Source organism: Phodopus roborovskii, unplaced genomic scaffold (assembly GCF_943737965.1).
Source record: "Phodopus roborovskii unplaced genomic scaffold, PHOROB, whole genome shotgun sequence".
NCBI classification, from domain to species: domain Eukaryota; kingdom Metazoa; phylum Chordata; class Mammalia; order Rodentia; family Cricetidae; genus Phodopus; species Phodopus roborovskii.
In genome coordinates, this window is record NW_026126525.1 from 6,299,255 (window position 1) to 6,323,013 (window position 23,759).

Sequence of the window (23,759 nt, forward strand, 5' to 3'; positions counted from 1 at the left end):
CTGTGCATACTTCTCATCTAGTTCAAGCCTCAGTCCTGGACTGGGATGTGGCTCTGTGGTGGAGTGCCTACAGGACACAGGACATGAGGCCCTGCACTCGGTCCCCTGCAATAGAAACTATAAAATCCCCCTGAACCCTCAGTACTCACCCACTGGACATGCTGCAACTAGGGAGGATTATTGAGTTAAACTCCTCTCTAGCAAAATAAACAGTTTCAGTGGCTTAGCCTTGCACATGGGTTCAAATCCAGCCTCCTTGTTGTCTAGAAACCTATGCATGTTTAGGTTTTTGCAAATCAATTCTGTTTTTATCCCAATTTGGTGTTCTTCAATGGTGGTATTAATCCAGTGTTCGTGGCTCAATCATCTGTATGATGGTCCCCATTTCTGGTACCAGATGGAAGAATTCCAGAACAGTAGTGGAGTCTAGTTCAACCATAGTTCTATTTGTTATGATAAAGCTTGAGGGGGAGGACCTTGGTGGGTTCCACGGCAGGTGAGGGTGACCGAGGTGGAGGGACAAACAAGCCAGGCACACACAGAGCTTAAGAGGAAGTTTTACTAGAAGGGGAGGGAGGGGGAAGGAAAGGGAAAAGAGGTAAAGAGATACAGAGACTGAGAGAGGACAGAAGAGAAGAGGGAGACAGGAAAAGTCCGGTTTGCCCCAGGGGAACCGCAGTGTGTACAGCAGGAAAGAGAGCATAAGTGGGCAGGGTCTGTCTTTTAAAGGGGTCCTTTGTACCTGTGTCATGGAACCCTGGGCTGACCAGGGTACTGCCTGAGTGCATTCTGGCAGGTGACAGGGGCCGGCCAGCGTAATGCTTGAATCCTTACACTATTAGTCAGTGACAAACCCAATGATAATGACTGGACTGGCTCAGAGCTCTGCTTTCTTACAAAGGCTACAGCTCGAGCAGTAGTGAAATAATCTCAGAAGGTAAGGTCTGGAGGAGTCTGTGGCTCAGAGCTGCTACACCTGTCACTGTGGGGGTCAAGGAGCATCACCTTCCCAGCACATCGAGATGGTCACCAACCTGTAAGCTATAGCAAGCTTTAGTATCCAGAGATTTTTATCGTCTTTTGTTGCTTAGGCAAGATTGATGGAATCATGTCAGGTGATCAAATTCAATCTGCAGACTCCTTCTATTCCAGTGCCAACCTTCTAGTCTCTCTGACCAACCTGTCCTCCATCTTGAGGCTCTCCAGGGGCCCTGCTGGAGTCACTTCTTTAGCATGACAAAGACTGTCCTAGCAATTAAGCAGTGCCAGGCTTTGCAGAACTCTGAGCTAAGAACCACAAACAAGGCATCTTTGTCTCTGTCCTGCACCATCCTGCCTTAGCTCTGTGCTGCAGACACATGACCTCCAAGTCCTTTTCACTCCATGGCTTCACCAGCTCTCCCTCACTCTCATCCCCAGCGCCTCCTGAACAGTTTCTGTACCCGGATAAGCCTCTCTGCTGATGCAGCAATCCATATCAGACCAAATTAGAAAAAGCCCACGTTTAATGGATACGGTGCTCCAGGATGGCCTCCCAGTACCCCCTCCCCCAGAGGAAATGTGACAGAGAGACCAGAAAACCACAAGGTTTAAGTACCTTGTGGGAGTGGTCTTGAGCATCTCTGGAGTCATCATTTGTTGGGCTTTCTGAAATGCAGCAGGATTTGGAAGGAGATGGGGGAGGGGGCTTGGGTAGAACATTCCAGACTCTTTGAGTATATGGATGCCAGGGGCTGTTCCACTGTAACACCTCCCAACCTGAGCACTGCTGGGTGAGAAAGGCTTAGTCTGTCTGTCTGTCCTAGTCCTTGCTGGTATTTCCTGTAGAGATCACTTATCTGCCTTGTGACTCCAGTCGCTGTCTCCATCATATCTGTATTTGCTACATTTGCTTTGTGTTTGTCTCATCTTCCCTACAGTGGAGATTCCCTGTCTCAATTGTGCTGATTGTCTTGTCTGCTGGCTACAACCAAGCATAAATATTTGTCACACTGAAAGCTCGGGCGGGGAAGATGAGAGTAATGGGGTCAGATCTTCAAAGGTGATGACCACCTATTGCTGCAAACTTCAACTTTTATGGGAGCAGCAGCCTGGACAGGATGTCAGGCAATAAGCAAGAGCAGGGCGGGTGTTTGCGGGATGTGGACAGAGAGCCCCTGCGTGGTGCTGATGAAGGGACTGGTGGTAGAAAGCCTTTGGAAAGTCACCCAAGGGGCCATAGGCAAGGATGGAAGCCCAAGACGTCACAGAAGGATGCCTTTGAAGTTTTTCTCTTTATTTTTAACTTTCATTTTTAAATCATTTCTGTTTAAAGCTTGGGTTTTGACACTCCGAGAACTGTGAAAGGCTCATGAGAATGTATCTCTTGCCCCTAGAAAGACTAATGGTAGTGCCTCATGCCTCATCCCTTACTTGTTCCTCTTTCCATATCTGTATTCACAAAACTGCTAGACATAGACATGGGACTTACCAAGCCCAGCAATTTAATGATGCTGAGCTAATCAGAGCCCTAGTCCAGGACCCAATGTAGGGTTACACGTTATAGTGAGCGGTGTTGCCGCTCTATGGTCTTTCAGTCTGGAACAGTCTCTCTGTCTTTTTCTTGAATCTTATGAGGTTGACGTCTGTGAAAGGGACTGGCCAAGGTCATTTTCCTTGTTAGAGTGGCTCAGCTAGAGTTTGCTCGTCCTCCCTCACTAGACTCAAGAGTGTATTGGGGTAGGAACCCTGCTCTAGCAATCTCATGTTCCTCTCAGCATTAAGCAAGAGGTCCATGATTCCACACTGGCCTGTTTTGGTGGCACGAACTTTGATGGCTTGGTAAAGGTGGCCTCTGAGTTTCTCTCCTGGATGCCTAAAATTTTCCTTTTGTGATAAATTGGCGGGTTATGCAAAGCCTCAATGTTTAATGCATTATGAGAATGTTGTAGCACAAGTTCTAATTGATCTTAATAATAAAAATCTGGAATCAGGTTTTAGTGGTTAATGCTGAAGGATCAGAGAAGCTGAGCAGTCAGCCACTAGTGCTTACCTCTATGAAATCCTCAGACCGAAAAGGGGACTGTCTCCACTGACTTTATATTCCTCTCTCTGCCCAGCCACATCACTTCCTGTTTCCAACTCCCTCGTGGCTGGCATTAAAGGCATGAGATCCCAAGTACTGGCATCAAAGGTGTGGCCACCACTGCCTAGCCTCTATGGGTAACTAGTGGTTAGCTCCACCCACTGATCTTCAAGCAAGCTTTATTTGTTAGAGCACAAAGTATCACCACACCATGGATATATTTTATCTTCGTCAGTTTTTTACCTGATAGTTTTAGCTTACACTGTCACTGCCTCATAAATCAGTTATGCCCATGATGGATGAAAAATAAGGATTGTTGCTATCATCTCTTCTGCATCTTTGGTTGGTATTCTCCTGTAAGCAAGAGTGTTTACATTTTTGTATTTGTTGCTTATTTTGGGCCCTAATGGCCCAATGTATAAGAAGCCTGTGTGCAAGCATAAGGATCTAAGTTTGAGTCCCCAGAGCCTCCTTAAAAAGCTGGGCCCAGTGGCACACACCTGGCACTGGGGGTGGGAGGAGGAGACAGGTGAGAGCCTGGAGCTTAGTGGCCAGTGGAGTAGCAGGACTGGTGAACCCTAGATTCAGTAAGATACCCTGCCTCAACATTATAAAGGTGGAGGGTGACTGAGGAAAGACAACTGTGATGGTTTGGGAAAAAATGCCCCCCAGAGGGAGTGGCACTGTTAGGAGGTGTGGCCTTGTTGGAGTAGGCGGGGCTTGTTGGAGGAAGTGTGTCTGCGTGGAGAGGGGCATTAAGGTCTCATATATGCTCAAGCGATGCCCATGAGACAGACCACTTCCTGTTGCCTGCAAGATGCAGAACTCTCAGCTGCTTCTCCTGCACCATGTCTATCTTCACGCCACGATGTCCGGCCATGATGCCACCATGTCCCACCATGATGATAATGGACTGAGCCTCTGCAACTGTAAACCCCTCAATTAAATGTTTTCCTTCATAAGAGTTTCCGTGGTCCTGGTGTCTCTTCACAGCGATAGGAACCCTAAGACACTCCCTAAGGCCAACCTGTTTCCAGGTGCATATGCACACATGCACATTTAACAAGTACACTCCCCACTCAATAACATGCTTTTAAAAAGTATCATCTAGGAGTGGTGGTTTCTACCTTTAATTCTAGAAAACTGAGGCAGGTGGTTTGCTGCTAGTTTGAGGCCAACCTGTACAACGTAGTGAGTTCAAGGCCAGCATAGGCTACATAGTGAGATTTTTTTATGGCTCAGAGGTTAACAGCACAGGCTACCCTTCCAGAGGTCTTGCGTTCAATTCCCAGCAACCACATGGTGGATCACAACCATCTATAATGTGAGATCTGGTGCCCTCTACTAGCGTGCAGTCATACATGCAGGCAGAACACTGTGCACAGGATAAATAAATTTAAAAAGTATAAATGATGCAACATCCCTTTACTTCTTGGCAGACTTTTATTTCTCCTTTAAAACTACCTAGGTTGCCTTTTAATCTCCTGTCCAGCTTCTAAAACCTGCAGTAGCAGGGATTTGATTAGTTGAGTCCAGTTCCTTTTACATTACTTACTGGAAGCATACACAAGTTATGAATAAAAGTGGAATTCCCTTTGGCTGGGTTTCGAGCCCACCTGGTAAGTTCTTTTGGACTTTTAAGCAACCAGAAAATTGAATTAGAGAACAGACCAGCCACATTGTGTCTGCTCGGGAGCAAACATCTGTTTTCATGGGTGCCAGGGGAAACCCAAGCAATGACTTGTTTTTCTCTTAGAGCTGTGTGCAGCCTGCAACCTTCCTCTTGCTCACCAGTGGAAATGACATGGTCTTCCAACACCCACTGTCAACTGGACGGGAATATAAGGTTTGTTTCATTTTCAGGCAGGCTCTCACTGAAGCCCAGGTTGGCCTCCAACGAATGGAAATCCTATGTTAGCATCCCAAGCGCTGGGCAGTCAGTAGTGTGCCAGCATGCCCAGCAGGAATTTGTTTTGATCATGAAATAGAGGAGGAGAAAAGCAGTTTCAGATGGCAGGCTGCCTCAGGGCATGCTGCCGTGCAGCTCGTGAGATTCGTTGCCTTAGTTCAAGTCTCCTGTGGCTGTGAGGGTAACACACGCAGAGAAGAATCTCCACATGACTGGCTTGGTTCACCAGGGACCTTGCTTATGGATGTTATCCATGATAGGCAGTGCAGTCGTGTAGCCTAGGACAGAGGTTTAAGACGTTGTACGCCCGGGAGAGGCACAGGTGGGTTACACATGCGTGAGTCAGTGGGAACTGACCAGCCCTGCCTCTCATTCTGTTCTGTTCTACTCTGACATGAAGATGCTGAGATGGTGTGCATAGGTTTAGACAGAACGGTCAGCACTGTGTAAACATGGGTAGGAAGGAAGTTTGTGAAGATACTGTAGGACTCTATCCCTATCGTCTCCACTTCCCGAGGTTCAGTTTTCACATCTTGATCTCACTCATCCCCAGCTTTCCCTTCAGCCCGTCTCTAATGTACACACGGACTGTACTCGAACCCACCCTGGGCACACACACACACACACTCTCACCAGTCTCAGATAATATCCACAGGTGGTCTCTCCTCCTCCAGCTGCTTCTGGTAAAGACAGATCGGAGTGAAATGCAGGCTCAGTAGGGAGAAACCTGTGGGTCAAACACATGACTCTCGATTTCTTTTTTCTGTTCTATTATTGGCTCACGTTTGTCCTTTAAGTCACCTTCTCACTGGTCTTGGCTTTACAGTTATAATCACAGTAAGAGAAAAGGGATACCTTGAAGTATTTTTGGCTCAGCTGTGTGCTTGCTTGGAATGCGGCCCAAACCCTTCATCCCATTGTTGCAGTGAAGCCACCCAGAAAGAGAATTAAAACTAATGCCATTGTTCCAACCTGTCAGCATCATGCCTTTGTTTCGTTGTATTTCATTGCATTTTGCTTTTGGATTATGCTTAATTGGGAGAGAACAATGTTTCTAGCCCTTTGGAACATCCCACTTAAAGTACTGTTACAATCTTTTAAAAAGGAAAGTGGTCTCTGTAAATGCCTCCCCTTCCCCTCCCACCAATATCTTCTGAGTGCGAACAGCGTAGTTTAACTGTTTTGACAACTACACGAACTTGAGTAATTATCATCTTAATTTTTGCAGCTGTGAACAGAGAGCATAGCGTTCTCCTTCCTTCCTAGGTCATGTTCAGATGGGCACGGCAATAAACTAATACATGAGAAAGAAATTCTTCCTTGGGTTTCAGTAGTCTTCATTGACATAAAGTCTTTCCTAACCCCGAATTATGTGATTATAAGTAATGACATGTTCTTACTCCTTCCAAACACCATATTTTAAAACAACTGATAAAATCTAAAGACCTCTTTAATGTTACAGTAAGCTGTAGTTTCTAATGACTTCCAGACAATCTGTCTTCTCACATTCAAAGCTAGGCATATCCTTGGGTCGTGTTAGAGTTAATTTTTTATTGCTTTTCTATGATGTGTATGTGTGGGTTTGTATGCATGTGTGTGTGTGTATGTACAAAGGAGTGCAGGTGGCAGAGGCTTTACATTCCCTGGAACTGGAGTTATAGGTAGTTGTGGATTACCTGATGTGGGTACAGGGAGGTGAGCTCCAATCCTCTGGAATACCAAGAAGAGCTTTTGACCACTGAGCTGTCCCTGTGGGCCCAGATTTAATTTTTCTCGGTGACACTATTGGATGAACACAGTTGAGTAGACATCTAGCAGCATTGGGTGAGCCAAATAACTCCAAGCATCTGGAGCCTCCTTTGGGTTAATAGTCCATTTAAAGAATAGAGAAATTCCATAAGGCCTTTCTCAACAACGAGACAACTCCACCCACAATGAGATGGAAGATCCCAAGTCAAAACATCACCACGTCCTGGGTCATGGCTCAAAACCCCCAGAAAGAGCACCACTGTGCACCATTTACGTTTTCATTTTCAGATTAACTTCCTCATCCAAAACTATGACTGCCCAATCTCATTTACCTTCCAAAAGTTTAAAAGCATTGTTATATTAAAAACAACATAAGACAAGCTCCAAAACCAACAGTGTAGCTTAGAAGTCTATAGATCTTAGCTCTGTGGCTACAGATAAGATCTTATCAGTTACAGCAGCCCAGCACCCCATTCATGCTTCTGATGCATCACTCAGGGCCTGGGCATCCTCCTGCTGTCTCCCATCACAAACTGCTCAATAGGGTGTTGCCATGGTGTGCACAGCTGCATAGGTATCGCCAGGGGAGTCACCCGGGGGGTCCTGTCTGATACACTGGATTCCTCACAGGGCTGAAGTGGCATGTCTCCACTTGCTGGGACACTCTATTAGAGCACTCTCTAAACAAAGGCACATGCGCCTCAGCCCTTTTTAGAGACTTGGAGAAATGGTTTGGTGTGAGGGTTCCACACTCTTGTTTTCCTCTGCTCTCTTAATTGGACCTTATGGAGGTCATCCAAGTCAGGAAGGGAGGCGGAAAGGTCCAGGTGGAGAGTTGACAAGCCTTCGTATTAAGAGTACCACTCTCCTGACAACCAAGCCGTCATCCGTCCTCGCAGTGGGTCTCTTCCTCCTGGGTAAATTGCCCCGGGACTGGAGACTCTCCAGCACTTTGTGTTTCAGGCCTTCCTCTAGCTCACGGAAACACCCGGTTTCCTCAGTGGTGTGTCCCAAACACAGTACAACACGCTGAACCAGGGCTTCCTTTTGTTCTGGTGGAAAGCCCTCCCAGACCATTTTTAGGAGGTGGATGCAATGTATTGGGACAACATGAAGAGAGCAGGAATGAGCAGCGAGGACAGGTGGAGAGGCTGGAACGTTCCAGAAAGGCACCCGGCATGGTGTCACTTCACTCAGGCGCTGATTTTCTGTTTTTTTTTGTTTCTCTCCTCTGTGGAATGACACCCGTAGTGGGTGGCCCACCACGGGTACTCTGAGACAGATGCGGACCCCCACAATGCCTGCCCAGGCTGCTGTTTCCCCCACATTGGGTGGCTGCTGGTTCACAAACATCCAGATGCCATTGAGAAGGGCAAGAAGTTCCATGTTGGTGATCTGCTTGCCGACCCTATGGTCCACTTCCAGAGAATGCAAGTGAGTGGATATCAAAGGGACCAGCAGAGTAGACAGGGTGATAAGAGATACTTCCTCACAGTCCCCCAAACTGGGCCTTATTCTCAGAATCTGTCTGTTTACTAAGTCCTGTCCATGGACGTGTTGGTTGGAAATTTCAAGTTTCACATGTAGTGGGTTTCCATTGAGCCCGGTATCATTTCCTTGCATGACTGAGTTAATGAATTTTGTTTCTCTTCTGCCTGAGCTTCCTCCAGGTGGAGGTGGTGGGTAGTGGGGTCTACCCTTAAATAGTGACACACTCAGCCCCCGCTCGGCTGATTCTCTCCAGGTGTGTTGCTCTGCTCTCTCAAAGCCCTCCCTCTGTCCTATGGACATGTGGGTACCAGTAGGTTACTATGTACAGAAAATCAGGTGTAGCGCCAGCGCTACCAACTGTTCCACGAATCAGGCAAAGGCCTAGAGATCGGAAGAAGAGACAAAACAGTGGGTCATTCGGAATGCCTAATGCCGTTTATTGAGGGGAAGGAATGGGCTTATATATCGACTCTCAGCACAGTGGAAAATAATAGGATTTTCAGGCTTAGCTCCTCCCCACGAGGTGTGTGTTAGCAAAACAGGAGAGTACCAATGACAACTCCAGGAGGCAAGAAAATAGGAGAGTACCAAGAACAACTCTGGGGCAAGATGTTCCAGCCAACAGCTTCAGGCTTGCTCAAGGTGCCACAGGAGTCCATGCAGGGCCTCACAGGTTCCCCTTTCTTTTAATATAAACTAACACCAGTCTTAGGCAGCAGAGGACATCAGCATAATTCCTTATCCGTCATTGGCGAGGTCACACAAGCCCATAACCCTCCTGTCTTAGGTTGGATATTTGTTCCCTTCTGCCTTACTTGTCTCTGGTGATTAGTTCGCCTAAGTTCAGCCATACTTGGACAGAGGCATTCTCTTGAACCAAAGACAGTAGAATCTGTCTTGTTTGAAAGTTGGCCTGGGCCTGTCTAATGCTGTGGTGGCATAGGCAGATCAGGCAGATAGCACCAAGGGCAAGGAAGGGCTATGAGCCCCAGTGAGATAGAGCTTGCCCATTCTCTAATTAATCTGCGGGCAAGTTGAAGTCCTTGTGAAAGGTCTTCTCTACTGGCAGGTGGTACTCAGGTTTTATTGATGTTAATGATCTGCATGGCTAAAGCATGTGTATAATTTAAAAACAGATCATTGCAGGACCCTTGGAGAAAACTTACTACAACTGATGCATTCTTAGCTTTAGCGGGTGTAACACAGATACGTGTGAAAGAGAGAGAACAAGAATATGAGCTTTCCACAATAAATCCAATTGTTCCTATAGGAGGCTAGTTTGTAGATTTAGTTTTAAAATGCCAATTTGTACTAGATTATCGAGTGTGTTTTGGGTGGCTAAGGCTTCAGCCAAGTCACCTGATAGGTGATCCACTGTGCTTGCAGTATTTACAGATTGGGAGAGGGCTATCCTAGAAACTGTTGCTTCAGTGGCGGAGGTGGCACTGGCAGTTGTGATTCCGAAATCTCCTTTCCTCTCTGCTGCACACGTTGGTCATCTGTAGAGCTCTCCGGCATAGGTGCCACCCCAGGTACATGGCCCATGACAGCTGTTACTTTCAGCAGCTAACCAGTCGGCAGACCTGCTGAGAACAATTGAGACTTCCTCCAAACTTAGCATTAGTTACAACAAAAAAGAAGGGAGCCAGAGCACAAGTGCCTGAAATGAAGGTGAAATTCTTATCCTTTGGACCAAAGTGTAATTTTATAGCTGCTTTACCCAAGCCATAATTAATGGTCAGGAAAAGGGTCACATAGGGCTACTCAAACCCACAGGCATCAGAATGGGTGGATCCTGGATGAAGGCCCATCGGACCTTCTCCGATGGCTGCTACAATTACGGTCACTCCCTATATGGTGAACCAGACACTCAGGCATGCAAACAGGGTTATCTGCAATTTGTGGAAAGACACAAACCAACCGTTGGGCCCACACTAGAACTGGGTCAGGGTCACACCCTTGTCCTGCAGTGACATTCTTCCACATAACTGAGCTGTAGTCAGATGACCAAAGGTGCCAATGCCTGTCAGCCACAATCGAGCAGCACCATCAATAGTTAAAAAATTTAAAATATAAAGGACAAGAGAAAGGTGATTGTGAGGAGACCCTATAAATTCCCCCCTTTTTGTTTTATGAAGATAGGCTTTAATTGTGTGATGTGCACGCTCCACCATGGCCTGATCTTGAGGATTATAAGGGATGCCCATCTTATGCGAGATTAAAAAAAAGTTTTGCAAAAAGAGTTGAAACCCTGACTAGTATAAGCAGGGCCATTATCAGTTTTTAATTGTCTGGGTATCCCCATATAAACAAAGGCTTGTAAACAATGGCTCTTAACATCCTTAAGCCTTTCTCCAGTATGAGCAGAGGCAAATATGAGATGAGAATGGGTATTCACAGATACATGAACAAATTGTAGTTGACCAAAGGAAGGAACATGGGTAACATCCTTCTGACAGATATCATTAGGTGTGACACCACGGGGGTTAACTCCAAGGTGTGGAACAGGTAAGAACTCTGCACATAGGGGATAATTCTTAACTATATCAATAGTTTTGTCTCTAGTAATTTTAAAATGGAATTTAAGAGACCTGCATTAAGATGGAAGGTTGTATGAGCTTTGCAGGCTGCTTCATAACCAGACTCTCTCATAATCATGATGGCACTGCTTTAGTATTAAAATCAGCAATGGCATTTCCTTCACTCAAAGGGTTGGGCAAATCAGAATGCACTCTGAGATGTCCTACAAAAATTGGATGAGAGCACCTCCATAGTAGGCTTTGTATGGCTAGTAAGTGTTCCTGTACACGAGAGATCAGAGCTATATAGGCACCAGTTTCCAAGGGGGTCAATATATGATACACATATTTACTATCAGTTAAACAGATCATCAGAAAAATGTTGAAGGGCTAATTTGTACTGCAGCTAGTTCCACAAATTGTGCACATTTCACTAGTAGTATAGAGCATTTAATAACGGGAAAGGGAACAACAAATGCATAACCATTTAAGGAGCCATCTGTAACTACATTGCGGGCCCCCTTCAAAATATTTTTTGAAATAATTTTGGGGAAACACACAGGATGATTTTTTAAAATTAGATAATTTATTGGAAGGAAAATGACTATCAAAGTGGCAGGGTTTGGAACACATGAAATGTGCCCAATCCTCATCGAACTGTTGAAGCTATTGTATCTGTTGTTGAGTATAGGGAGTGACAATTATATCCAGAATCTTGCCAAAAACTTGAAGACTCATTTTGTATGCCTTTTGAATAATAGAAAGCATTTCCTGGGGATAAGATCTAACTGTCTTTCCTGGGGATGCATGTTCATGCACCCATAATATAAGGCCAATTTGCCAAAACACCCTGGTAGGAGAATATGCTGAAACAAAAACTAATAACATCAAGTATGAGATAGTCAATATAATTTAAGTGTGCAGATTGGAGGCATTCTTGCACAAGTTGTATGCATTCATGCTCAGCAGGTGTTAAGGTTCAGAGAGAAGTGGGATCAGAATCTCCTTGTAAAATATCAAATAAGGGTCTAAGCTGTCCAGTGGTTAGGGCCAAACTAGATCAAACCCAGTTTATATCTCCCAATAATATTTGAAAATCATTGAGGGTAGTCAGTCTACCCAGCCTTAAAGTAATCTTTTGAGGAGGGATACCAGAATATAACAATTGATAATCCAGGTATTGATAGAGAAATTCTTGCTGTACCTTTTCTGGGTCTATTCTTAAGCCAGCTAGTTGAAGATTATGTTGCAATTCCCCTAAAGCCTCATTTACTTCCTTAGGATCTGGGCCAGCTAAAAAAATATCATCCATATAATGTATAAAATACAAGGATTGAAATTTCTCCTTAATGGGGGCAATGACCAAAGATACATAAACTTGACAAATAGTGGGACTATTGGCCATTCCTTGAGGCAACACCACCCATTGATATCTCTTATAGGACTCTTTTAAATTAACAGAAGGAATGCTAAATGCAAATTGCTCACTATCCTGAGGATGCAAGGGAATGGTAAAGAAGCAATCTTTTAGGTCTATAATAAATGATAGCCCCAAGGAATACCTACGGGGAAGGTAAGCCAGGTTGTGTGGCTCCCATAGTTTGCATACAATCATTAACAGCTCAGAGATCTTGTAGGAGTCTCCATTTTCCAGATTTTTTTTCTTTATAACAAAAATTGTAGTATTCCATGGGGAAGTGGAAGGAACAATATGTCCTGCCTCTAATTGTTCCTTTACAAGTTGATGTGCAGCCTGTAATTTCTCAATAGATAAGGGCCATTGCTCCACCCAGACTGGGGTATCAGTTTTCCAGGTGATAGGAATGGGAACAGGCTGCATAGCAATAGCCCCTAGGGAAAATTTCCCAACCCAGAGCAATCTCCGGCTCTTTTGATAATTACATTTTTGGGTGCAACAGATTGAGGGTCACTTTAGAGGAACTTACCCAGTCCTCTTCCTTGTACATAACCTTGGTCCGCCAGCATATTTTTAACAGGCTCAGTAGTAAGGACCGTTCCCATGGCCTGAAGCACATCTCTTCCCCAAAGATTAATAGGGATATGACTTAACACAAAAGGTTGAAAAACAACCTGTATGTCCTTCATCATCTGACCATTTAAGAAACTGAGTGCTACATTCTGGAGCCACAGCAGTTCCCACTCCTTGTTAATGAGTGGAGGCCGGCTGAAGAGGCCATGCTTGTGGCCAATGTTTTTTGCTATTACTGAGGAGTCTGCTTCAGTGTTTACAAGTCCAGAAAATCATCTACCTTGTATGATAAGGGTGAACATGGGACGCTGTTCAAGACTTGATACCCAAAAAGCACCCATGGAGCCTGTGGACCCAAAACCAGCAGATCCCCTGGTGTCCTTTAAAAAGGGATTGCTGGTTTTGAATGAACATAAGGAGAAGAACCAGTTGTGCTATCTGAACACCCTGTGGTATCATTAATACCCCCATTTCTGCCCTAACCATGATTTTTATTTCTCCTTGAAAATCTGAATCTATTACTCCTGGAATAACTTTAATTCCTTTCAACAAGGCACTACTGCATCCTAACAATAGCCCTATTGCTCCTGGGGGAAGAGGCCCAAAGACTCCTGTTCCCAAGGCTTGAGTGCCAATTTGTGGTGTTAATATTGCATGGGTGGTGGAACAGAGGTCCAATCCTGCGCTTCCTGGGGTACCTTTGATAAGGTCCTGGACATAAAGGAGTTTCTCTGAGGGATCATCTGCATTGGGTGGGTTACAGGTGTATCTGGTGCCTCATACACCTGGGCTTGAGGGGCCTGAGGCTGGCCCTGCTTCCTGTTTCCCCAGAGCTGGTAAGGTATTACCAAGGGCATCTTTTTTGATCTATATTCATTGCTCCAGTGGTGACCCTTACGGCAATGGGGGCAAAGCCCTGTGGCTGTCCACATCCAAGGCAAGTCTTTGGCCTGGCTCCTCCATTGTTCCCACCTTCTTTCATGACTGAAGCTATAACCTGGCCCATAATGTGGTGACGATCTATGTCCTGACATATGCGTATATAGTCATTAAGACTTTTAGCTTTATGGGGATATAGAGCCTCTTTACAATACTTGCATTTTTAAATGCCAATTGTTTAACTATGGGCATGGCATTTTCGACATCACCAAAAATGCAACCGGACAGCTATAGGAGGCCGTCTGCAAATTCTGAATAGGGCTCAGATGGTTCCTGTAATACCTTAATTGTTGATCCCCTGCAGCCTTATTAGGCAGGGCTTTCCAAGCTCTAGTAGCAGCAATAGCAATTTGTGCATAGACCACTGGGCCAAAAAGAATTTCAGCTGCTAGGGTAGCATATTGCCCTGTGCCCGTGAGCATATCTAAATTCCTAGCAGGAAATCCGGCAGTGGCATTGTGTTGGGTGGTTTCTTTGCAATATTCTTGTAAGTCACCTCTCCAGAGCAACTAATCACCCCCACTCAGCACGGCTCTACAGAGCTGTATCCAATCACTAGGGGTGCAATTCAACGCTTCGAAAGACTCAAAGATTGCCTGAAAGGAGCATGGGGCCTGTAAGCAGCAACAGCCTCCTTAAGCTATTTTATGTCCTTGAAGTTTAGTGGGCTGTGCTCCCTAACCCTGTTACCCTGAGGATCCACTGTCTCAATCACAGGAAACGCTTGTCTTTCCTTTTCTAATGCTTCTACCTTGGTTATTAAATCTTTGACCTCCTCTTCTATCCCTTGAGGCACAGAGGCCCTACTCAAGGGATCACAAAAGAGGTTGTGTTGTGGCGGACAACATTTGCATTCATCAGCTTCAGAAATTCTTTGTTTTAATTATTCAATTTCTGCTTCCTCAGTTACATTAGGACTATCATCTCCTAGTTGAGATCCCTCTTGTTCACTGATAGATTTCATAGAGTCTAAGTCTTGTACTTCCTCAAAAGTCCTATTCATTTCTGCCTTTGTTCTTTTACTTTAACATTGTTGTCAGGAGCTCATCTTTAACTAAATGCCAAAGGGACAGGATGGCAATAGGGAAATTATCCGACCCCCCCTTCTTCTTTTTTTGGTCTTTTTTTAAAATTAAATATATTTTAATATCTTACATATCAATCCCAGTTTCCTCTCCCTCCCTCTCTTTTCCCCCTCTAACTCCCCCCACCACATCCCATTCCCCACCCACTCCACAGGGAGGGTGAAGCCTTCCAGATCCTTATTTATAAGCCTTTTAGAGGTCTCTGTTTACCTGTTCCCGATCGGGATGTTGAAGCCTCCAGAGAGCATAAACCAGGGACTATGTTTCTCTAATATGGCAATGAATTCTTCAGCTGTCTTGGGCTGTCTTAGTTTTTAATCCCAGTGCCCTGTCTTTTCAATAGGGCCACTAATTGCCCACTAAGAATTTCCTTAGAGTTACTGACACCCATCCTTCAATACTGTCATTCGCTTCCTTTGCCAGCCTGCTCCAAGGGCGATCTCTTAGGTGATCTTTCTTCCCGATCTTGGTGGGACCTCCACTTGTAGCAACAGCGCTACAATCTGTTCTACAAATCAGGTGAAGGCCTAGAGATTGAAATAAGAGAAAAGACAGCAGGTCATTTGTTCAACAGCAATGTCAGAATGCCGAATGCTCAATGATATTTATTGAGGGAAAGGAGTTGGCTTATATATGGACTCACAGCACAATGGAAAACAACAGGGTTTTCAGGATTAGCTCCTCCCCACCAGATGTGTGTTAGCAAAACAGGAAGAGTACCAATGACAACTCCAGGGGGCAAGAAAATAGAGTACCAAGCTTCAGGCTTGCTCAAGGTGCCTCGGGGTCCATGCAGGGCTCTACAATCAGGGCCTACAACTAAGGCACCTCAAAATGCCCATGTGTCAGCCAAAGTGTGTTTAGTTGACTTCCAATTGCAAGGTGAAACCACTTTCAATCAGCACACAGAAGTTGCAAGAATAAAGCAGCATGAGAGCCAAAATTGTGTGTTAAGTTTTAATTACTGTGCCTAAGACAACCATGAAACAAAAATGCCTCTGACCTGCAGACCCCTTGCCCAAGGACAGCTACTTCTGAGATGCTGGAGCTGTTGTTCATATAAGGTAACAAGCCACATGTTTTCATGTCCCTAAACAAGTTTGTTTGACACAGTTGCACTGAATGTGCTTGATCACATGAAGGTGGGAGGTACATAGGCAGGAAGTATGTCAGGATGTATGCTTACTCTGACTGGATGAAGGCAGGAAGTAAGTAGCCTTGTGGGGTTGCTTTTAGAAGCACCTGGCCAACATAGCTCATGACCATTTTCTGGAAATCCCAGAATGGAACTGGTCAGTGTCCATCATCCTGGCCAGTATTTAACTAAAGCTTGCTTCAAATTTAACTCAGAATTGTGGTGGTGGTCTTATTCTTGCCCTTCACCTTTTAGCCAAAAAGCTACTGTGTATAGTGCTCATGTTAGTTTGGGTCTGCAACGTTGGCCACTCAAAAAACGTTTATAAATAGGCGTGTCACCCCTAAAGCAATGGATTTATGTGTGAATAGATGAGGACAATGTTGGGGCCATGCCATGCTTAGGGCTTTGCAATAACATTGGCAGTCAGTGGTTATTCAAGACCACAGACAGGCTACAGTCAGCTGGGACCTTTCAGTCCAGAATCTGTTTGTGCTGAAACTAGGAACAGACATGGTGCCTTTGTTAAACCAAGAATCCTTGCAAGAAAGGAAGTGTGGCATAGAATGTACTCAGAAGAGGGGACATGCTCCCACTTGCCAGTGTACAAATTAGCCACTCTGTCTCTATTTTATCATAAAATGGGGTAACAATACTTATTCTACACAGCTCTATGAAGTACAAGTTTGAGAAATGGTTGGTGTACAGTCAGAGGCTGCCCCCTTCAACCCCACCTTGAACATCAGCCCTGGTGTCATTCCACCAACAGCTGCTGGCCTGGATGCAAAACTGTTTTCCTCTGCTACTGTGGCTTTACTGCAAGGTCTTTGCTCTTTCAGGTAAACACTTGCAATACCATGAGCCAAAAGTGTTAGAGCAGAAAATAACAGTGTCCTCAATTAACAAGGAGGTGATTTCCTGGTTTTGAGTTTTACTATTTTATTTTCATGGTAAAAAGTCATGGGGCTGGAGATGCACCCTTTTGGGGCATCTCTACCCAGCATGCATGAAGCTACAGGTTCAATCCTGAGAGTGCAAAACTGCCTAGAGAGAAAAGGGAAGAGGGAGGAGAGAGGGTGGGAGTCAGAGGGGTGGGGGGAGGAAGAAGGGTGACGAGAGAGAGAGAGAGAGAGAGAGAGAGAGAGAGAGAGAGAGAGAGAGAGAGATCCTTCAGAAAAGCACAGGGAAACAGAATCACCCACCGTCTACACATCAACACAGTCACTGTTAATATTCTGCCGTCTCTATGCTCATGCATATATTTGATGCATTTGGCCTGGTGGCAGTCACGCTGCATATGTTCTCGTATGTCTTGCCTTTAATTTCAGATTATATTATAGACACCATTGTCAAAGCCTTCAGGCAAATCCTTCGGTGGAGTGTGTCATAGTTTATTTAACCAACGTTGGGCTGTGGTTAGATATGTGTGTCACTTTCAATTCTGCGATATAAATGATGTTGTTACACAATTAATGCTTTGAGACAATCTGCTCTTGGATTGATGTCAAGAGCCAGAATGAGAAGACCAGGGCTCTTCCTGTTTTATTAATGAGGACTGAGTTGATACAATAATAGTCTGGGCTTCTTAGACCATAAAAATGGGAGATCACCCCAATCTTTTCCCTTAAAAAATGCTGCAGACTGATTCATTCTGTGTGTTCAGTCAGAGACATATGTCCCAGGGTATTTCTAAATGGAGACTGCCAGTTCCTGTATAATTATCTGGGAATATCTCTCTCATCACCAGGCCAGTGACCACCAAAGGGGGCCCAGCTATCAGAAGCCATCTGCTTGTGTCATCTTTCCTCAGGGCTCCTTGTGCTTCTGCTGGGAACCAGTGCTGTGGAGATGGCCCTAAGTTTAGCCTCCGCTTTCCCAGAAGGGCAGGGAAGCTACAGATAGGGCAAGCTCTGAGGGAACATAGAGGATCCACTCCTAACCCTCACTGCATGGGTGAAGGGTGAGGGGCGAGGGCAATTAAAGGCCTCATGGAAGGAACTGGTCTATGAGCCAAGACCTGGACAATGAGGAAGTGGTCAAGAGAGGGATGCGTAAACCAGAAAGGTTTTTAAGATGTCATAAGCAAGCCTATGAGGAAAGTAATAAACGGATGTGAGTAGCTAGCAAGCTGGAGCTTGAAGTTCCAGAAGCTCTGATTTATTTGCTTAATGTTCTTCCAGCCATACCTGACTGTTTGAAAGACACAAAAAGCCCATTGGCAAGCATTCTTGTTCTCTGGTAATTATCAAGCAGACAGAACACAGAGACCCATGATCACAAATAAGCCTTATAGTCACTGAGTGAAGAAACCATCCAAGATACACTAGGCTGTGCTGAAGTGTGGATTGTCTCATGTTCATAGAACTGCTTTCACCAGTCGTATTGGGCAGGCCATGTGGGCAGGTTCCGTACAGGACTCAAAGCTATTGCATGTTGGAGTAAGTTACAGGGAAGGATCAGGGCCTGTCACATCAGCTCCCAGGCCTTGTTACCCAGGGCTGAGTGGTGCTGACAGATCAATGTGCATTGGGACATAGACCAGGGCCTTTAAGGACTATTGGCCATTCAGCTTTTTATTAGACCAGTCAAGTGCCTTGGGCAAGCAAGGTGGAAGCAAGACATCTTTACATAATTAAATGCAGCACAAACAACTGCAACACATCCTTACATCATTAAGCAAATGCAACAGAAACAAATGTAACACATCCTTACATCATTAGACAAATGCAGTAGAAGCAATGTAACACACCTTTACACAGTTAATATTCCACCACATAAACAAATGTAACACATGTTATAAAGTTAAATACTCCACAACAGTGTTTGCCTTAAACATGATGGGCGTTTATTTCCCTACAATTAAAAGCATTCTGTCAGTTGTAATCAAGGTGTTTTGGACTTGAGATAGGAGAGTCATGAAGGGGCAGAGGTAGGGGAGAGCAGGGGAGGTTGACTGATTAGTTCTAGAAACAGGTCTCCAAGTGGGCAAGGAGGGGCACAGTACTCGCTCATTAGAAAGCTAGGTCCTCACCAGCTAGTGGTGGTGTACACCTTTAATCCAGCACTCGGGAGGCAGAGGCAGGTGGATCTCCGTGATTTCCAGGACACCCAGGAATGTTACATAGATAAACAAAGAAAGAAAGAAAGGAAAGAAGGAAGAAAGGAAAGAAGGAAGAAAGGAAAGAAGGAAGAAAGGAAGGAAAGGAGAAAGGAAGGAAAGGAGAAAGGAAGGAAGGGGGGAAGGAAGGGGGGAAGGAAGGGGGGAAGGAAGGGGGGAAGGAAGGGGGGAAGGAAGACTGTCCTCTTCCTTCAACAGTATTTACCATGTGACATCCTGTTAGTAGTAGGTTTTCCACCAGTCTGGTCACACAGCCATGCCAGCCCCAAATAACACACAGAGACATTATATTAGATATAATTCTGTTGGCCAGTTACTTGTCCCTTATTGGCTAGCTCTGTCTTAATTATTAACCCATTTCTATTAATCTAAGTACTTCCACATGGTCTTATCTTACCGGAAAGAGGGGCCGGCATTCTGCTCTGTCCAGTCTCTCCATGCTGACTCCTCCTTACTACTTCCTCTTTCCTCCTTGTCTCCTAGTTCTCCTATCTTCCTTTCCTACTGGCCAACAGTGCTTTATTCATTAACCAATAAGAGAAACATAATTACAGAATGACATCTCCCATCAACATCCACTCTCTGATTTCATGGTCCAATGTTGTCCACTAAGCTCCAACCAGAACTTGTTTGTTGGAGACAAAGAGACACACACATTCTGTCCACTTTCCTCTTGTCGATCACATCTGTCCTCAAGGAAAAGGGAAACACTTTTTTTTTTTTTGATTGACATACTGCCCTGGAATAAAACCTTGATTTTGTTTCTAAGGAGGAAAAGGGAGCAGATGTGGGCTCCGCCCTCAGAAAGCGTTTACCCAACTGCTCTCCTTTAAGTAGAATGGTGGCATTGTGAAGCAAGGGGATAATCATCTCAGCCTTGAGGGAGCAGAGAGAGGACTAAACACTGCTCCTCCTGCTGTTTGCTTCTCCCTCCAGTCTCGGGTATGGGGAGAAATTCCTTCAGGGTTCATAAGCAGACACCATGTAAGTTTCTGAAGTAATCAGGGAGGGTACCAATCCAGACACATGGGAACATGGACCTTGCCTCGTTGCCCTGGTGATGAGATCAATTAAGAAATGAATGGAAGATGCCGAGCAGAAAATCTCTTCTGTTCTAATGCCCCAGGAAGAGATGAGGATGTCTGATGTTGCCATTCCAGGGGGGAAAGACAGTCAAGAGGCTTCATCCTGAGATATCACTTAGCTCCTGTGGTCCAGTAGCATGCCAACTTGGTCCCGTGAGAGGAATACCTTCCAATAGCACACTCTTGTTTTCTTTGTAAAGACTATTTTTAAAAAGCAGGTTAGGTGCTCAGGGGATGGCTCAGTGTGTAAAGGTGTTTACTCTGCAAGCATGAGGACCTGAGTTCAAATCTCCAGCACCCATGTCATAAACCAGGTATGGCTACATGCCTGTAATCTGGCAGAGGGGGCAGAGACAGGTGGCTCCTAGGAGCTTTTGCTGACTACCTAGCCAAAATGTTGAGCTTCCAACTCAGTGACAGGCTTTGTCTCAGGTTTCAAGACAGAGAAATAGAAGAAAAGGAGGAAAAGACCCAATGTCTTGATCTGGCTTCCACATGGAGCGCATGGGTGGATATTTGCACCCTCAACTCTCTCTCTCTCTTCCTCTCTCTCCCTCTTCTTCCCTCCCTCCCTCTGCCTCCCTCCCTCTACCTGTCCCTCCCTTTCTCTCCCTCTCTTTCCCTCCCTCTCCTTTCCCCCCTTTCTCTCTAATTGATATATAGTGTTTTACTGTATAGTGTTGTTTCACTGTCACTTTATTTTGCCTTTACCTGACAGCATATGTTTTGTGATCTTTCCCCATGTGATAATTTCCCACCAGTGTTTCTTTTTTAATGAGATATATTGTGATATTTGGCACACTTTTATTGGTCCTTAGTTTTCTTTTTACAATCATATATGTATGTATGTATGTATGTATGTATGTATGTATGTATGTATGTATGTATGTCTCTGGTCTGTACATCTCATTCATGCAGTGCCTGTGGAAGCCAGAAGAGGGCATCAGATCCTCTAGAACTGGAGTTATAGCTAGATGGTTAAGCTGCCATGTGGGTACAAGGAACTGAACCCTGGTTCTGTGCAAAAGCTCCAAGTGCTCTTAACATCTGAGTCATCTCGTCAGTCCCTTGCTTATTGTCTTATTATTAACTTTGCAGAGTTCTTTGTATATTTTGAAAATTAGTTCCTTATAAGTCCTTTGTGACTATTTCCCCCAATGTCTTTGTTAGAGAACAGTGATGGCTTATTGTTTCTCTCTCAGATTTTACAGGGTGTTATAGCTGAAAATCATCCATCAAACCCAATGTTATTTAGGTTTGCACCTTTGCAATTTTCAAATAGGTTTATGGTGTGGTGCTTTACCTTTATGCCTGTGGCTAAGTGCAGATTTTTGAGTATGACTATGTCTAGCTATAGTAGGACTCTTTGTTGAGAAGATGGCGTGCATGTTCTATTTTATTGGGCTTGTTCCTCTGTTGTACTGGGTTGGCTATTTTTGTGGGTCTATTTTTGGGCTACATTCTGTTCCATTAATCTGTTAGTCTGTTTCCCCAGTACAATACTATCTTGATTACTGTGGACATACAGTACATCTTGAAGCCAAATGGTTTTAATCCTTTACTTTGTTCTTCTCTTTCAATGTTGTGTTGGCTAGTCTGTCCTTGGTTTGCTCATGTATAGGCTGTAGAATAATTTCCTATCTATAAAACATGTTACTGGGCCTTCAGTTGGAATTACAGTGACTGGATCAACGGGAAGAAGGCCTTGATAATACTGAACCCACATATCCATAAGTATGGGACAACATTTATTTATCAAACGTTTTGATTTCTTTCATTGAAGTTTTGTAGTTTCCCTCATCTGGCGTGTGTCTGTGTGTGTGCACAAAACATATTTTATAAAATGTATAGTCAGTGGTTTTATTTCTGGGAGTACTAATGCTTCATTAGTATCTTGTTTTTTAACTTAAAATCCCACTTTTTTTATTGTTGGTACATAGAAAGCCAATTGAATTTTGTACATGAACCCCCCAGTGACAGCCTTGCTGTAATGTCTGCTGTTGCTATTTTCTGGCAGGGCTGTTGGCTATTTTCATTCTCTTCCATTCTATACAAAGATAATTGTGCCATGTATGAGCAAAGAAGTCGTCAATTTCAATCCGTATACATTTCTTTATCTTGTCTTATTTCATTAGCTAGGACTTCCAGCATGACATTGACAAGTGCATGCTTAGAAGGGACACCCCTGCCTTGCTTCTGGTCTTAGTGGGAACTTCTCCTTAATTGCTGAGCCATCTCTCTAGCACCCCTGTCTGTATGTCTGTCTGCTCTTGAGACAGGGTCTTGCTATATAGTCCAGGTGGGATGCAACTTTACGGTCCTACTGCCCCAACTTCCAGAATGCTGGGATTGAAGGCATATGCCACTGTGTCTGGTCTCCTTTTATGATTTGAATATTTCATGATTACAGTGTCTTTCTTTGAATAGCTGTCAGTTGCACTTTAAAAACCATTTTAGTGGTTGCACTAAAGTTTATAATGTATAATTCAAGTTCACTTTGAAATGATTCTGTATTACTTCACATCTAGCGTTCCTTATCCACTGAAGAAATTTGAATTCCTCCCCCTCGTCCCTTATGTCACTGCTTTACTAATTTAACTTATCCACAAGTATGCAGGTCAGATCTCTCTTTATAAATATGTATTTATAAATCTACATATGTAGATGAGGATACACAAGTAGATCTGCTTCTGCTCTTACTACTTTGAACATCCTGCTAGGCCAATAAAGGATAAGAAATTTCGGTTTATTTCCCAGTCACTTAAGCCTTCTTCGGTGCTCTCCCTTTCTCTTTGCATGTTGTGTTTCTGAGCTGTGTGGTTCCCTGACGCCTTTCATGTTTCATGAGAAGCAGACACAGGGCAGACCCCACCAGTTTTCCATGTCTGACGGTGTTTTCTATTTACTTCCACTTTCAGGGATAGTTTCATTTAACGTTTTCTTCTTTTAAAACTTTAAGTCCTCTTGCTTGCTCCATGACATCTTTTTTATCTTCACTCCTTTACAGGTAAAGGTGCTTTTTATTTTTCCTTCCAGATTATTTCAATACTCTTTTTGTATCTTGGTTTCTTTTGCCACCCAACATGTTGGGTTATTTATTCTTGTCTGCCTGTCTCTCCCCACTCTCTCCCCCCTGTTTATCCCACTTTGTATTCGCTGAGCTTCCTGGAATTTCTGTCGTTATTGCTTCAACTATCTCTCCTGCCTCTCTCTCCTCACTTATTGTTGTCCTGCCCCTAACAGCTTGAACAGTTGATGCATGGCTCTTGAAGATTCATCCCACAACTCTGTCTACAAATACAAAGCTCATCAAAGATCTTCATGTCTGCTGTGGTATCATTTCCAGTTTTGTGGGGTGGCAGGGTTGTGATCATGATTTCTGTCTTTCTGTGCATACTCACCGTGTGTTCTTAACTGATGCCTGCTTTGTACAGCAGCGCCCCTAGCGCGTTTAACACAGTTGCTTTCCATTATAGCTCCAACGTCTCTGCTGCGGCTCCTTCTGATGCTCACTCTGCCTCTTCACACTGTTTTATCTTCAAAATGCCTTGTGCTTTTTCTTTTGCTCTCTAGACACAAAGTACTGAGTAGAGGTTGTATTTTGGCCTGGCTTTTGGGAGTGTAGAAGTGAGCAGTCAGGGAAGGGGAGCCCTCTGTCATTCTGTGATGGGACCT

The 23,759-nt window shown here is 44.4% G+C and overlaps 1 protein-coding gene across 1 annotated transcript in view; it reads left to right on the plus strand.

The window, feature by feature from the left end:
* Scd5 (stearoyl-CoA desaturase 5) overlaps positions 1-23,759 on the plus strand; it is a 130,169-nt gene that overhangs the window by 24,268 nt on the left and 82,142 nt on the right. The window contains 1 exon segment of the mRNA XM_051198568.1: positions 7,974-8,160. Within this exon segment, the coding sequence (XP_051054525.1) occupies positions 7,974-8,160 (187 nt within the window).